Raw genomic sequence first — 14,054 nt, 5'->3', positions numbered from 1 at the left:
AAAAAGTGCATTAATCCTATAAAAACATGCATGTATGAAGTAAACGAATCTTCACATCTATGCTGAAGGGCAACCTCTATAAAGGCCATCTGTCTCATTGCTTTCACTCCATCGATGTGCGCCTACACCATGTGACCATTGCAAACCAGCTACCGTTCAGTCCACTGTCCTACGAAAGGAGTGCGGGTGCGGGACAATTGATTTTTGTTGTTGTTGCAATAGGTCGGGGAAGGTGATGTGGGTGTTTAACATTGCGCTCAAAAGGACGGCTCGGGACCGTGCATATAGATGGTAAACAAATATCTCACAGCAGCAGCAGCGCTGGGCTACCTCTGCAGCGCGCGAGAGGCGGTGAACTACAGGAGTTGCCTCGGCTCTTTCAGTGCCCTGTTTGACGGCCTGCCCGCGTCCCTCGGAGAGAAAGAGCTGCTGTAATTGGTTTCTCAATGAAGAATCATCAGCGGCTCCCCGGACGCTTGGTGGACTGTAGCGCAGCGCTCCTTTTCTCCTGAAATAAACAAGTGGACAGCGAAGGGAGCATCACCATCCTGCGCGTACTTAGAGGGGAGGGAGGGAGGGGGGGGGGGGGGGGGATCTGTGTCCGTTTTCACAACCTGTGCGAGTACTGGGAGATTTACTCGCTTTTTTTGTTGTTGCCCCGTATCGCGGAGAATCGCAGGCAAAGTTTAACGTTAAGAGATTCCAACATGAGTGACCTGGAGGACGACTTTGCCAAGATCCTGCTGCTGAAGGAGGAGAGGATACGGGACTTGGAGAGGCGTTTGGCGGACAGGGAAGACGAGATCCAGGAGCTGAAGAGGAAATTACACAAATGTCAGTCCGTCTTGCCCAGCGCTCAACTTATTGGACCGAGGACCCGCAGGGCGCAGGGCATCTCCGCGGAGCCTCAGACGCACCAGGACCTGTCACGGCAGGCGTTCCGGAAATACGCCAAGTCCGACTGGTAAGAGCGGGCATTTGTGCTTTGTTTGCCCTGTGACGCCCATGTGCAAACTTTGTTTCCCGTCTTAAAATATCTTTCCGAGTGTTTTTCTCTCTCCTCACTACCAGCATCGTGTGAATCAGTAATTGGGAAGCAGAACTCTCTCTCATAAGAAATGTGCTGCAATTAATGTGCATGTGTTGATGGTAACTCTACACACTCATAGGTTATTGTGTACTTCCGTGTCGTCTCTCTCCACAAAGCTTTTCTTTCTGTCTGTTTTCTACCTTTCCTTTTTTTTTTTTTCTAAATGGGAGATGGAGACGTTTGCCATGAATGGACGAGCACTTTCATTCTTGGCTGCCGATGACGCAGCTCTAAGGCGAGCTTCAGAAAGAGCTCCTAATTGATCAGATCCATCAAGCCAGTCCCACGGGACACAGACAACAGGAAGTGCGATGCATTATTGGCTTTTAGTAGCTGGACGCTGAGGACCCGAAGTGCATGTCTGAGGATATTTAATACTCCATTAGAAAACGCTTTGTTTGACCATATGCTTCCTTCATCACCTTTAGGTGCTCGTTTTAGCTTCACGATATGGTTGTTCTGATTTTTGAGGGTTTCAAATCAGACCTGAGTCTGAATAGTAAGTTGTTATCTCATACTTTTCACTTTGGTGTAATTGCTCCGAGCAAAAAGTTTGACCCCCTCTGTCCTCATCTTTTAATATGTTCTCATTCCTATTATAATAATCTCAGCAGGATTAATTACTTGCTATATTGATATCACACACGCGCACACACACACACACACACGCACACACACACACACACACAGGCAGAAACCTGACTGAATGGGGTTAATGTTATTAAGCTGGCTAGACAATTTCCAGTCTTCATTTGTATTATTAACCTGCAGACAGGGTGGGTTCCTCATTTACACTCACTGACTGGTGCTCGGTGTGCATTCAAACAAACACAGCAGTCTTCAGAAAGAGTCCTGAGGGAAGAAAAATAAAACAAAAATACTTAAGAATGAAGTGCGGAGGTCATGAATGAGCAAGGTTCATTCAGAAACAATGACTAACAAGTATACATTCAAAGAATACTAATCATATTCCCGACCTTCCTCAGGGCTTATTATGAGTATACCCAGCTGATGAGGCCGCTGTGCTTGAATGGGCCTTCATTGGTTAACTAGGTTAATAGCACATGGCCGTACACTCTGTGCAGTGAAACGGAAGTAAACCTGTTTGCATTCGTAAGGTGACATGAATGCTCTCAGTGCCACCAGTGTGTGGAGGGGGGGGGGTCCGCCTGCACTCCCGCATCCGCAGGCCGCTGCGGGGTCGGAGACAGTGTGACCCCCATTAGAGTTAGGACGTGGCACCAGCCGGCGTCCCGCCCTGCTCATCGGATTACCGCAGCATGGAGCAAAGGATCCTGTTTCTATTGATCTGCATAGGAAAAGGGCTGAGCTGGATGGTTAGAGAGGTGAAATTTAAAGCGCAGAGGTGCTTTGAAGGACAGTGGGAGGGCCTTTTGATGATGGGAGGATGTGGGGATGCAACCCTGGACTGGAGAGAGCATGAAGTCTCCAGGCGCCTGCAGTTTCCCGATATGTAGGAAACTTTGCTGCTGATCAGGCGTTGTGTCCTGCGCCCTTCCCTTGACAGAGATTAAAAGATTTTTTTAAAAAATGTTTAGGTTTTTAATTGGCTCAGAGGAGAAAGGCTGCCTTGTCTTCATTAAAACACCTCTTTGGAGGTGGAAAAATATACTTATATTACTTCGTATTACTTTAATGACTCAAACAGACAATGAACAGAATTGTTTGTTAAACAGGTGTTCCTCACAGTTGCTCTATATCATTCATACTTTTATATTACTCTGATGTCTGAAAGCAGGTTTAGAATTGTTTGCTTAGATGTGCATTCGTTTTCCACTGATCGCACGTGTCACATGTCAGTATTTGCAATGGAAGAAGTCATTGTTCATTTCACACAGTACAAGCTATACCTATTTCAGTCACCCACTAAGGCAATGATACATGCAGCATAGGATCATTAAGTGTTGGGCATGTCTGCCTGCAGAGCAGAGAGGCATGATGCCACCGTGTTGTTGTTTGCCTGAGTCGACGCTTTATCCCACCACAAGAGGGCAGCTGCGATCTATTATTAGAACGACCGTCTCTCTCCAGGGTTGTTTACACGCTTTTCGTCAAGGAAAAGAAGCTATTTACCCCAAAAAGCAGAAAAAAAACAACAAAAAAAACACACTAACAGCCAAATAAATCTCCTTCACTCTCCCGTTTGTCCTCGCAGCCAGCCTGCTATACTTCCCACTCGTCTCAGCGCAGTGATCGCTGCTGTGGCTCCTCACCCTATCAGATTGTCCTTGGCATTTTACCCTCGTCTCAATTTGTCCAGGGCGCACGAGGCCAAATGCAGTTCACTGAGCTTTCAGATGACTCATTGGGATAATGTGGACAGACACCAGCAGCGCGCACAGTCAACGCAGACATGATCTAATGAGGAATGCGGAGCTGCTGTGGAGAGTCGTGAGCCTCTGTATCTTTGGCATAGTCATGTCTGCTGGTGCTGCTGCTGCTGCTATCGTTTTTCGCCGTTAGCACCTTCAATTGCTCCTCTATGGACTCCTCAGTCTTCAAAATGAATAGTGGACAGGGATTTGGGAAAAGCAGAATATTCTTTTCCACTTTGTGCCCAATGCATGATCTGGGTTGAAATATGGAGCATTGCATTTTTGTCCATGTAGACAAAAACACACAGGTAGTCCGACACAATACATGCAGTCTCCTTCCCCAATGGATAGAGAAAAAAAACGAAAAAAACCCGCGTTGTTTATTTTAACACTGAGGGTCATTAAGTTTCCATCACCGTCAACCTCCATTAAGGCTCCTGTGCTCATCTATTTGTAACTCGACAGCCTCGGGGCGATCTGCCGAGGTTTGATGCCACGGTTCTCCGAGCAGTGGCTTTTCTCACCGAGTCCATTATTCATGTGAGACGAGCGCGCGACTCTCTCTGGAGTGGCAGACTGCACTGTGCCATGGATTCCTGTAGGCGCCCTCCTCACCATGCGCTCTCCCCGGGTCGCAGCCTGACGCACTCGGAGAGGACTGTCCTCCGCCGAGGGAGGGAGGGAGGAGAGAGGGGAAGAGAGAGAGAGAGAGAGAGAGAGAGAGAGAGAGAGGGAGAGGGATAGAGCGAGCGAGCGAGAGAGAGAGAGAGAGAGAGAGGGCAAACTTTACGTGATAGTGGTAGAGACGCTTTACGGGCTCACCTCGGAAATCGCGTCAACCACCGAACATACCTTCGGTTACATTCCCAAAATCCGCAAGTGACGGACAGCGGCGAGGATCCCCCCCCCTCACCCCCGCAGGAGAGACAGGGGCTGCATCCTCTGACGCTGTTCATGCCGGATAAAGTTTATGAGCAGCGTGGCAGAGGAGAGGGGACAAAGACTAGACTGCATACCTTTCGATAAACTTATCGGGAAGTCGCTCGTCTCCGTCTGAAATGGGCACCTTGCGTGACCTCCAGTACGCGCTCCAGGAGAAGATCGAGGAGCTGCGGCAGAGGGACGCGCTCATCGACGAACTGGAGCTGGAGCTCGATCAGAAAGACGAGCTCATACAGAGACTACAGACCGAGCTCGACAAATACCGCTCCGTTATCAAACCGGCAACCCAGCAGGTCCACAAGCAGAACGAGCTGCACGAGCAGCAGCGGACGAAGAGGCAGGCAATTTCGGCCGAACCCACAGCCTTCGACATCCAGGATCTTAGCCATGTCACCCTACCTTTCTACCCCAAAAGCCCACAGTAGGTGTCCAAATTATGAAGGCATTATGTTCATAATATATATTGTTTTGCAGTAGCTGTTGCGCTCCAGTTCTGTTACCCTTTGTCACCTTTCTGATTCCTGTGCGTAATGTTACGTGTGGCGCAGCAGGTACGGCACCTGTAGCAAATATGGATGAAGTGGTGCTCTGTAGCACTCACACACGCACACACACACACACACACACACACAAACACACACACACACACACACACACACACACACACACACACACACACACACACACACACACACACACACACACACACACACACACACACAGGATATAAGGAAATTGCGATATGGTGTCGTCAACTATGAAAATTAGCGAAACAATGTCAGAAAACTGTCATGATAGTGACAGCTATCAGTAGGATTATCAGCAGCTTGGTGATAAAAGGCTGGATATCAATAAGCCTGATCCCAGCCTAGCATGAGAGAAAATGAAATGCCATCCAGTGATGGGAATTATAGGTTTAGAGAGCCAGTGACGGCAGCTTTGTCTAATGTACCAGTGTCCAATTTTATACAAGCTGCAGGTTCTGTGACAGGCAGTCTTAACAGGCTCCCTGTGCATGTTTACTTATGATTTGTGTAGAACTCCTCCCTCTCTCTCTCTCTCTCTCTCTCTCTCTCTCTCTCTCTCTCTCTCTCTCTCTTTCTCTCTCTTCTTTTCCAACTCTACCCCAAACATCTCTCTCCTGCTCAGCTTCCTCTGCAACATGAGTTCTGGCACTCAAACTGAAACTGGCACTAAAATAGCCATCTGTTGTGAAATAATCCAGCTGTGTGTTGGGTTTGAATTTGAAGGTTGTGCCATTGTGAATCAATACACTGAAACATCTACTCTTCATTCTTCAAGCGCATTGAATATAATCGATACATTTCAAAACTAAATCCAGCTTTGAAATTGCATATCAGGGATGTCAACTCACAACAAAATGAGCAGAATAGTGTTCAATTTAAAATCATTGCTTTAATATCTACATTTAAATCATTTATATGAAATAATGCTGTCATTGTGTTGCTGTTTTCAGACTTTGCAGAGAGATCAGATGTGTCAGGTATGAATGTAATTTATCTCTCGACACGCAAACAAACGATGCTCCATGGATTTCATGAAAGAAGATTCAAAAATGAAGGGGATTTCTTTTATCTGAGCGGGGAGAGGCCATTAGTCTTTGTTGTAGCTGTCAGCTTTGTGCGTTGGCTAAAAACACAGAAAGCTTGTGTTGTGTTTTGGTTTTCTTTGCCTCGCTATACGCGTGAGACCCTGGACCTGTAGCTTGGGGTGGCAGATGAGGAGAACCAAATACAGTGACCATTTCATTATGATAGTAAGCTTTTATTTTGTATACATATGTTCATTAAGAGAGGCTTTTAGGGAGACCTTGATGGTAAGTTTGTTGTCATCATCCTTTTGCAAAAAGCAACAACAAAACAACCAAAGAACAACCATTGTCCTGCATATTGACATTTTTCAAACAACCCATTTTGATGTCTCGGACATTATGGAGTTTCAATGTAATCATCTGCCAATTAGGATGGGGAAAGAATGATTGATCCCCACGGGGAAAGTGAAAGATTATTTAATGATGGAACTAAAAATTAACTGCTTCTAACCGAGTTTGAACTTCCATCAAAGTCTCTCAACTACAGCTTTAATGTTCTTAGCGTCAGCCACACCTTTTCATGACATTTATCCCTCTTCTGATAAGCAGATGCATGAAAAATTATGATTGGAGAGGAGCCGACTGTTTAATGCAAATGACTTGAGCCTGTTTGAGCACTGTTCTCTTATTAGTTCATCATTATCATCATAAAGAGGAATAGAACATTTTTCTTTTTAATAAATTACGCAAGTGCCCTCAAGAGATGAAAACAGCTCCATTACATTTTCATTTTGTTTTGGTTATTGAAGTGTAGCGATAATCTCTTTTGGATTTGGCTAAATGTTTAGATTTTTCTTCCATTCTCACTCACTTTATCTTCTTTACAAGACCCAACGACCATTCCTCACACATAAGCTATCCACCCCTTCCCTCTGTCCGCCTCTTATTTTGGTTAGCCTCTCCCACTTTTCTGCCACCCCTCTTCTTTTTTCCTCCCAAATGAGCATATTTTCTCCTTTTAAGGAAGGCTAAACTTGCCTCGGCCCTAAACTTCACTACGGGATGAAGGCAAATATATCATCCTCACAAAGGAGAGGAAGGCAGATGTTTTTACAAGGGTCTGCTTATAAGACGTTGCCTAACGTTGCTATCAGAGGCTCAAGTCGGGGGGTCCAGATCAGGGTTGAGAAGGCCAGACATCTCCTAAGAGTAAAATAACAGAAAGAGGGTCAACGAGGCACATTTTAAAGCATCATTAACTCAGTTGGAACATCACAAGAATCATCACGGTCCAGACTGTCACTTCACACCTTAAGAATCACTCCCTAAACCTAATGACAGATGCTATAAAGCAAAGAATTTATCTCCAGAATTGTCCCTCCGATCTACTTCACACTTAGCAGGTGTGTTGCCGGGGACCCGAGGAAGTGCTTTGTCTAATTTGGTGCAATTTGGCCAAGCGACACGTTCTCTGAATAGAGTGCTGACGTATTTTTGCAGGCCAATCCGGAAGTTAACGTCGCACAGGTTCCCCCGACATTTTTGATTATTGCAGAAAATATACTTTGTGGCGAACAAACGTTCATGACACTTACACGTTTTGTTCAGTAAGATAATCATTACAAATGAACACCACTTTAAGGATTTTTGAGGAGTTAATGCAATCGGCAGAAGTAAAAAGCTAATGTTATCTATCTATCTATCTATCTATCTATCTATCTGTCTGTCTGTCTGTCTGTCTGTCTGTCTGTCTGTCTGTCTGTCTGTCTGTCTGTCTGTCTATCTATCTATCTATCTATCTATCTATCTATCTATCTATCTATCTATCTATCTATCTTTATCTCAAGTAAAGGATGACAGAGAGGCATATCAGCACAATGTAACTTTACATTTTGAACTTCGGTTCAAGGTTGAGCTTTTACTTGTCATGGATACAAATATAATCCTGAACAGACTTTTTTAGACTTCACAACATAAGCATTCAAAATGGGCCGCTTTGTATTTCCTCTAGCAATGTTTGTTAATGCAGGTGACAGGAAGTAAACAGCAAGCCGGGTCCTGACAGATTGGCTTTGAAAAGGTATATATATACGTATATATATCTATCTATCTCAATAACCAAACATTTGTCTGTCAGGCTAATTTAGTAGTAAAGTGAGTTGCATATTCTTTGGGTGCTTTGGAGGCCTTTTTAAAATAATTTCGTGGTACGATGAGTCAGAATTGAAACAACATTTTTCATAATATAAAAAATCAGTTGCTGTTTGGAGCCCTTTTAGTTGGGGGCCCCAACTATGTCTATTATGTCTGGTTCACAGGTAAAAACCCGCCAGGGCGTTTTTTCGCCGGTGTTTCTGACCGTGACTTGGGTGTGTGATGCAGATGTGGCAGGTGTATTGCTCAGGACCCAAGGCAGCGCATTGTTGAGTGGGAATTGTTTGGATGAGCGGTTCTGGAGAAAGCCGCAGACAGCAAGACCACAGGCCAAGCAATCGGTCTGTTCTGAAGAGATATGTTTTTAAACGGGCACTGCAGTAGTTAAGTCTAAATCATTGTCTCCTCTGTGCGCAGTCTCTGCTTAAAAAAGTGAACTTTCGAGGAACATAGATTGTGGGATGGGAATTTAAAAATAGGTGCAACGCCTTACTCTTCTTTCAATTCCCAGGAGTAGGGTGTCAGGATTATTCTGACGCCCAAGGGTGGAATAAGATACCATTGGATCATCTTGGTTGCTGCACTGTCTCAAGTTCAAATAGATGAAAATCCTGACACTTTGGATGCTTGTTACACTGTCTCTTTCTTCTTTCTCATATCTGGGGAGTGTCTAACAAATGAGTTCCCTGAAGTAAATGCTGAAAAGGTATGTCCAAAAATGACGGGGAAAATCTTGCACTTTAAAATAACAAAGTAAGTAATCTGTGTATTCCCAGTAGATTGTGACAACTAGCTAATGTTGGTCTTTAGTAATGTAGAGAGTATTAGAGAGTAAACACAGAGTTGTTGGCCTTGAAAATTCACCAGACTGTTATGAATACAGAGCACACATTATGAGAATCTTGTTTTTTGATGTTAGTGATAGCATGCCATTTTGAGACTCAAACCAAAACTAATCACTCAGCTGATGGTGTAACATTTCTGATGTGTAGATGCTGGCCGGGGTGGAACACTTTGGCAGTTTTTCATCTGAAGGAGCAACAGTGTCTCTCCACAGATTTGATAATGTGTCTCAAGGGTTGAGGGAGAAGCAGTCGTGTGACCTTATAAATTCAAGACAAGCCCTTGAGGAGAAGTAAGACACTGACTATAAAACATAACCTCACATCATAAATGTGCAGAAGGGGGTTTGCAGACACTGAAGTGTAAGAGCTTGAAGTTTGTGTTGCTGTGTGTTTTGTGTAGCACTTTGCTTCGGGCTGGCAGCAGGTCAGAGAAGCCTGTGTGTTGTGGGAGCGCTGCTTCATGAATGCCTTCCAGGTTATTTGCCCTTTTAGCTTTAAGCTCCTCGGGTGATCAGCGTCAACAATGCGCCCAGAAATCAGTTTCTGAAAAGGGCACAGAGTGCAGAAAGGCAAGGCAGTTCACCAGTGCCCTTGAATCCTACTTGCAAGAGCTTGAGAGTGCTTTTAGGTTATACAAGTTTAGCTCCACAAGAGGGGACTCCTTGTTGAATTAACCCTGATACATTCTTTTTAAAAACTTCATTCGTCCAGCTGACACTCTGTCAAAACCGGCCAGACGAGCAACGTTGACTCAGATGATTAAGCGCTTCAATGAATGAGGGATCTTAATTCACTTTTTGGAGACGGGTCCGCTTCAGATCTCTCTCCTGTCTCTGGATACTTCTTTGACTGTTGCTTTGGCAGTTTGAACCTTCGCTGCGCCTGGCTCTCGTTCACATGTCGTCAACACATGGACACCTCGAATGAACGAATGTCTCTCTCCTCCGTTGATGGTTCCTAATTAGCATCTAATTATCTCTCGTTCCAAATGATAATTTGACATAATGTCCCCTTTAAGGCCGCCTGACAAATTGCTCTGTGCACCGAGCTGCACCTTGGTGACTGCACGTTTTACAGTTAATTACATTTTTTCCCTTCCTTGCAAAGACATTGCAAAAAAAAGTCTTACCTGTGGAATGTCTTAACGACTCCACAGTCTTGAGGCCACACAACTTGCTTCCATTACGCATGTATTGAGAAAGGATAAGGATAAGGATGTTTGTTGTCATCGTAAAAACATTCAACGAAATTAAGTTGGCGACTCATCAGTCAGTACAGCAGCAACAGGTAAAAATGGAGGAAACCGCTCTGAGGGAAAAAGCTGTTCCTCAGCCTGTTAGTCCGGGTTTTGATAGTCTTGTATCTGCTTCCTGATGGCAGGGGAACACACAGAGAGTGACCCGGGTGTGTGATCTCTTTGCAGATGTTGCTGGCCTTCTTCTGGAGGCGGCCAGCATACACAGTGTACAGGTCAGGGAGGGTAACTCCCACAATCCTCTGTGCTGTTTTAACCACACGGGCCGGGTCCCTCCTGTTCTCTGCTATGCAGCTGGCATACCACACAGTAGAGCACTGACAGAGGATGCTTTCAATCACGCTTCTGTAGAAGTTTACCAGAAGTTCAGGGGGCAGGCCAGCTTTCTTTAGCTTCCTCAGGAAGAAGAGCCTCTGCTGGGCTTTCTTCACCAGGTGACCAAAGCCCATTTATTGACTTACAGCAGCATTTAGAGGGATCTAAAAGGTTTCATCTCAACATTTTATCTACTATAATACCACCGATGCCATAAGAATCAGTGTTTGCACAGTGATGGTCTCATTTTGTTTCGCCTTTGTCTTCAGGTCCAAGGATCTGATCAAGGAGGCCATTTTGGACAATGACTTCATGAAGAACCTGGAGCTGTCGCAGATTCAAGAGATCGTGGACTGCATGTACCCTGTGGACTATGGAAAGGACAGCTGCATCATTAAGGAAGGCGATGTGGGCTCACTGGTCTACGTCATGGAAGGTAAGAGCACACATGCCCCAATGTAAACATCTATCCTGCAATGAAACGCAAGCCACAATGAGAAAGAGTAGACTTACCCCAAGAAGAATAGCTACTCTTCAAACCGATTCAAGTAGATCTGTAGGGCTGTGTATGGCGAGCTTTAGGAGCGCCAGCATGACAATGACAGAAAAGAAATGAAAGGGCATTATTGATGGGTATCTGCAGAGCGATGAACTCAAATTCAAAACTTCACTTTGTGATGCTCTATTATTCACTCATGTCCCATTGATTTTATTTTGTGGGATGCTGGGATCCTTTCTATTTCATTCTTTTTTAGCGGTATTGTTTCAGCATGGGGTGTTTATACTCATCTTTTTCTTTTGAAAATGATACAGTGTGAGAGCTCTGATGACATGAACAACAGTCCACGTTGCCTGGCGCTGATGGGATTTGTTGAAAGGGCATTTTCGCACAACCGATACCGCTACAAAATGTTCAGAGAGACCTCGTCAATGACAATAGATTTGACCTCGGGGAAAATGGCCTCAATCAATGCTCGCACAATATAACTGATCATTACATAGAGGTGAACTTCGACACTCACCGACTTAATATAGATTAAAATATATAACGTCTAAATTACTGTTATTGCTCACTGCCTCTTTAAAACCTTAATTACTTGCATTTAGCTCTCACATACAATCAATTGCATTGGATGGTGTAAATGATCTAATATGGATTGAAACGTTTCAGGATGGAAATACATTCCACTTAACCAAAAACAACATGGCGGAATGAAGAGAAGGAGAGAATAAAGAATCTTTTTGGTTGGTATATAGCCAGTGGCATTTAAAGGTTAATACTTTACTAGGAAGAATGCTGATATTGATTGTTTCCCCCATTGTTTCATGTCGGCCACTTACTATTTTAATTATTGAGTTGGAAAGACAATTCCCAGATGTGGGATGGTAGAACCAAAATAATGAGAAAGCAAATTTTCGAAACTCAGAGATTATTTTTTTTTGTAAGTTCAGTTCCATCATAACTCTGTAATTCTATAAATACATTCTCTTCAAGCCGAGGCAGGTAGGATTTGTCACATGTGAAAGGGCTCCAGAGACAGACGGTGTCTGTGTTGGGATGCCAGCAGAAGTTTCATGGCTGCTTTCCGTCTTCATCTGGTCTTTAGTGAGTCACTGGGTCGGAATTCAAAGACTTTTTGAGGCGCATCTAAGAACTGTGACTTTAAAGGTTATTGTATTGGGGAGCTGACTCAGTCATATTGATTAGTAGACCACCAGAGATCTCTCTTTCTCTCTCTACTGCCATCTTAGAGAAACGGATAAAGGGTAATTATATTAAGCACAATAAAACAAAAGCATAATGTATTACTTTAGGTTAATCAAAATGTTCAAACCCCTAAACTGGAAGCGTAAGTCTACTGCACTTCATGCACTCGCACATGTATGTGCTTATGCATGCGCACACATCAGGATGGGGAGCAATTACTTCAGTGTTCAGCACACCTGCCGGGCACACCTTTCAACACCATGGACAGCGCCTCAGCAGACGAAAAATTTGGTTTTGTCTCCTGCTGCCTGCTAAATGGCCGACTGTGACATATTTTCTGCCAGCTATTGTGTATTGCTATCTGGCTGTCCTAATATGATCTTTTTTTATCGGCATTTCCACTGAACGTGACTGATAATGTACTCTTGCAGTGTGTCTTTATGAAGGAAGGAGTAAGCCTCCTGGAGCTCTTTAGAGAAGACAGACTGTCTCTGCAGCGTGACAGTTAACCGTTAGCCTACTGTCAGGTTCTGTCAGAAAGAGCCGCAAGTGTCAAAGCAACAGCCTTAACAACGAAACACTGATTGATTGACGCACATACAGACAAATCAGTAATGAGTTCAGACACTGTTTGTGTTTTTATATTGGGTAAGGTAATAATGAGTAGCATAGAACATAAACATTTATGTCAGGGCTGAAAACAAGTAGAGTATCATCATCTTAATCGGTGTAAAAAACGGGGACAATGTGGTCGTGAGTGCTTTACAGATATTTGAACTCAGGACAACCGGCTTGAAACCAGGACAATCCCCGTCAAAAAGAGGATGAATCCTTCTGACATTATGACCAAATACCTGCAAAACTAATGACATTTCCATCAAGCTCAGCTGTACGCTGTGCGTTTTGGGCTAATTCTAGCATGCTAACATGCTATATACTAAGATGGTGAACACGTTAAACATTATACCTGCTCTACCTCAACATGTTTACCTTGTAACTGTGAGCATGTCAGCATGTTGATTTTTCATCTCACAGAGATGCTGGAATGTCTGTAGACTCTTACACGTATATGTCACAGGGGCCATTTTTCTGCAGAAGTACATTTCGCTGATACTACTTTACATTGTGGTGTTGATACTTTTACTAAAGTAAATAATTCACATCACTGTTGCACTTGTCATCCCTTGTGGCCCTTATCTGCAGACTGCAGAGAGTCAGATATGTAAAGAGTCTCACGCGTAACTGGCGTCATGCAAATTAAATGCAAAACTGTGGCCTGTACAAAAGTCACCTGAGAGCACATTTTGAAATTTGGGTATTGGGCACTGTAAAAAACAAATAGTGGATTATCTCTTTCGATGGCAACCACTGAAAGAAATTTGAAGCCACGTCCCTGTTTATTGATCCACCGTGTTCTGTTTGAAAAAGCTGTGGATGAAAACAGGAAAAAGAAACCGGTTCAGTTTTCCAAAAAAAAAAGCGAAGGCACGAACCCCAGATGCTGAGCTGGGTTCAACAACATCTGTGGTCTTTTTTTGTTGATTGCTACCCTTTAACAGGTACTGAATAGATTTTAAGCTCTCCCTGTTATGAAGGCTGTGAGAAGTCGATTGTACCAGAGGTGACTCGTCGTGCTCGGTCACAAATGAGCAAGCGCCACACTGACACGATGAATAAGTTCCTGTTGAGCGCAACAGAAAGAGAGGGACGCAAGATACAAATCTGTAAGAGAAATAATTGTTGAAGGGCTTCGTGATTTCCTCTCAGACAGTGGTAGGGGAAAGACCAGTAGAATAAATTAAAACAGGGCTTCAATTCAACAGTGCTCATGTGCCACTAATATCAAATGTTTGGTTA

The 14,054-nt window shown here is 44.0% G+C and overlaps 1 protein-coding gene across 3 annotated transcripts in view; it reads left to right on the top strand.

Annotated features, from left to right (window-relative positions):
* Window positions 1-707: 707 nt before the first annotated feature.
* The window catches only part of LOC306703192 (cGMP-dependent protein kinase 1), a gene marked incomplete at its 5' end in the record, with an annotated part of 81,900 nt that continues 68,553 nt past the window's right edge, over window positions 708-14,054 (top strand). Inside the window, 2 exons of one of the 3 annotated variants that reach the window (XM_079169067.1) lie at window positions 708-964; window positions 10,759-10,925. In XM_079169067.1, the coding sequence (XP_079025193.1) occupies window positions 708-964; window positions 10,759-10,925 (424 nt within the window). Of the gene's footprint in view, window positions 965-4,469; window positions 4,790-10,758; window positions 10,926-14,054 lie in introns of those variants that run through there. The other 2 variants (XM_079169065.1, XM_079169066.1) reach the window with 2 other exon arrangements.

The sequence above is a fragment of the Pholis gunnellus genome (genome assembly GCF_910591455.1).
Source record: "Pholis gunnellus genome assembly, chromosome: 11".
Classification (NCBI taxonomy): Eukaryota; Metazoa; Chordata; class Actinopteri; order Perciformes; family Pholidae; genus Pholis; species Pholis gunnellus.
The sequence above is the reverse complement of the archived record's forward strand: the minus strand, read 5'-3'. Positions and strand labels throughout refer to the sequence as shown.